This window comes from Lissotriton helveticus, chromosome 7 (genome assembly GCF_964261635.1).
Source record: "Lissotriton helveticus chromosome 7, aLisHel1.1, whole genome shotgun sequence".
Lineage (NCBI taxonomy): Eukaryota > Metazoa > Chordata > Amphibia > Caudata > Salamandridae > Lissotriton > Lissotriton helveticus.
In genome coordinates this window covers 1,878,473,086-1,878,474,616 of record NC_136068.1, presented here as the reverse complement: position 1 = coordinate 1,878,474,616, position 1,531 = coordinate 1,878,473,086, and the positions used below count along the sequence as shown (strand labels likewise).

The 1,531-nt window shown below is 39.4% G+C and overlaps 1 protein-coding gene across 1 annotated transcript; it reads right to left on the bottom strand.

Moving 5' to 3' along the window:
* Positions 1–375: 375 nt before the first annotated feature.
* On the bottom strand, positions 376–1,323 carry LOC144769849 (olfactory receptor 5V1-like). Its single transcript, XM_078654035.1, has one exon. The coding sequence runs from the start codon at positions 1,321–1,323 to the stop codon at positions 376–378; it is 948 nt and encodes a 315-aa protein (XP_078510161.1).
* Between the last annotated feature and the right edge of the window lie 208 nt (positions 1,324–1,531).

Sequence of the window (1,531 nt, the reverse complement as noted above, 5' to 3'; positions counted from 1 at the left end):
TACTGTGTTAATAGTTGCACAAATACTTTAAACATTGCCTCTTAAGTTAAGCCAGCCAACTCTGTGCCAAGCTACTAGAGGGTGAGCACAGGTTAATTCCGGGTGTGTATCTGACTTACCCTGACTAAGATTGTGGTCCCTACTTGGACAGGGTGCATACCTCTGCCAACTAGATAAAGTATTTCTACTCTATTCTTTCTGTTTTTGTAATCTGTTCCTCTTGAACACAAAAGTAAAAATCATCTGCCATTCATCCTTTACTTGCCTTGGAATGTATCACTCTCAGAAAGATAACATAGTGTTACATACCTGACACTTTGTAATATGCATCAGGCAATAGACATGTATTTTTAACAAATATTACATTGAAAATTATTACCACTGAAGATTTCCAATCTTAAATTTATGCGTTGCCTTTTTAAGGGCATTTTTAAACTCTGTGTTTTTCAGACTGTATATAATTGGGTTACACAGTGGAGTAACTATGATATATGACAACGATAATATCTTGTTTTCTTTTATTGAATATGATGATGTAGGTCGCATATATGTGGTGCAGACAGATCCATAGAACAGAATAACCACTGTGAGGTGTGAAGCACATGTGGAGAAGGCCTTTCGCCTGCCTTCTGGAGACTGAATTTGAAGCACAGTTGATATGATTTTGATGTAAGTTGTTATGATTAAAACAAATGGCATTAATCCAACAAAAGCACCAATGACATAGGTAAACACCTCAATAGTGTGAGTGCTTGTGCAGGAAAGCTTCATAAGAGCTGTCCCATCACAATATAGGTGGTTGATTATGTGGGACTGGCAGTAGGAAAGTCCAGACATTAGTACAGTGTGTGGTATTGCATCAGTGAGTCCAACCACCCAACTCCCCACAGCTAACTGGAAGCACACTGCTTTATTCATGATGGTCATGTAGTGGAGAGGATTGCAGATGGCCATATATCTATCAACAGCCATGACTGCAAGGAGGAGAAATTCTGTGGAAACCATAAATACAAAAAAATACACCTGCAGCAGACATTCAGTGAGAGACATGTATGTGCCCTTAAAAAAAAAGTGGGCCAGCATTTGAGGGAAGATGAATGAGGTGTAACTGATATCAAGGAAGGACAAATTGGTAAGGAAGAAATACATAGGAGTATGAAGATTTGCAGAATAATAAACTATGGCCATTATAAGGAGGTTTCCCATCATTGTCAGCAGGTACATCATCAATAAAGCAGCAAAAAGTGGAACTTGCAACTGCAGAAGGTCTGAAAATCCCACGATGAAGAAGTCATCAGAAGAGGTCAGGTTTCCTTCTTCCATATACCCACAGATGCAGCTGTCCCGGGGTTCAATGATAATCTGATCTGAAATGAAATACACAAATAATGTAAGAACACAATATTTTTCAAAGATCACGGCTTCACCACATAGCACTTAAGCTGGCTTATTTTATATGATCTGCCCACACTCTCCGAGGTAGAAAACAGCTGTGCCCCAGTGAATGGGGTTCCCAGATGCTGCACTCATC

Coding starts and splice junctions, on each gene's coding strand:
- LOC144769849 (XM_078654035.1), bottom strand. CDS start 1,323: ATGGAAGAAGGAAACCTGACCTCTTCTGATGACTTCTTCATCGTGGGA.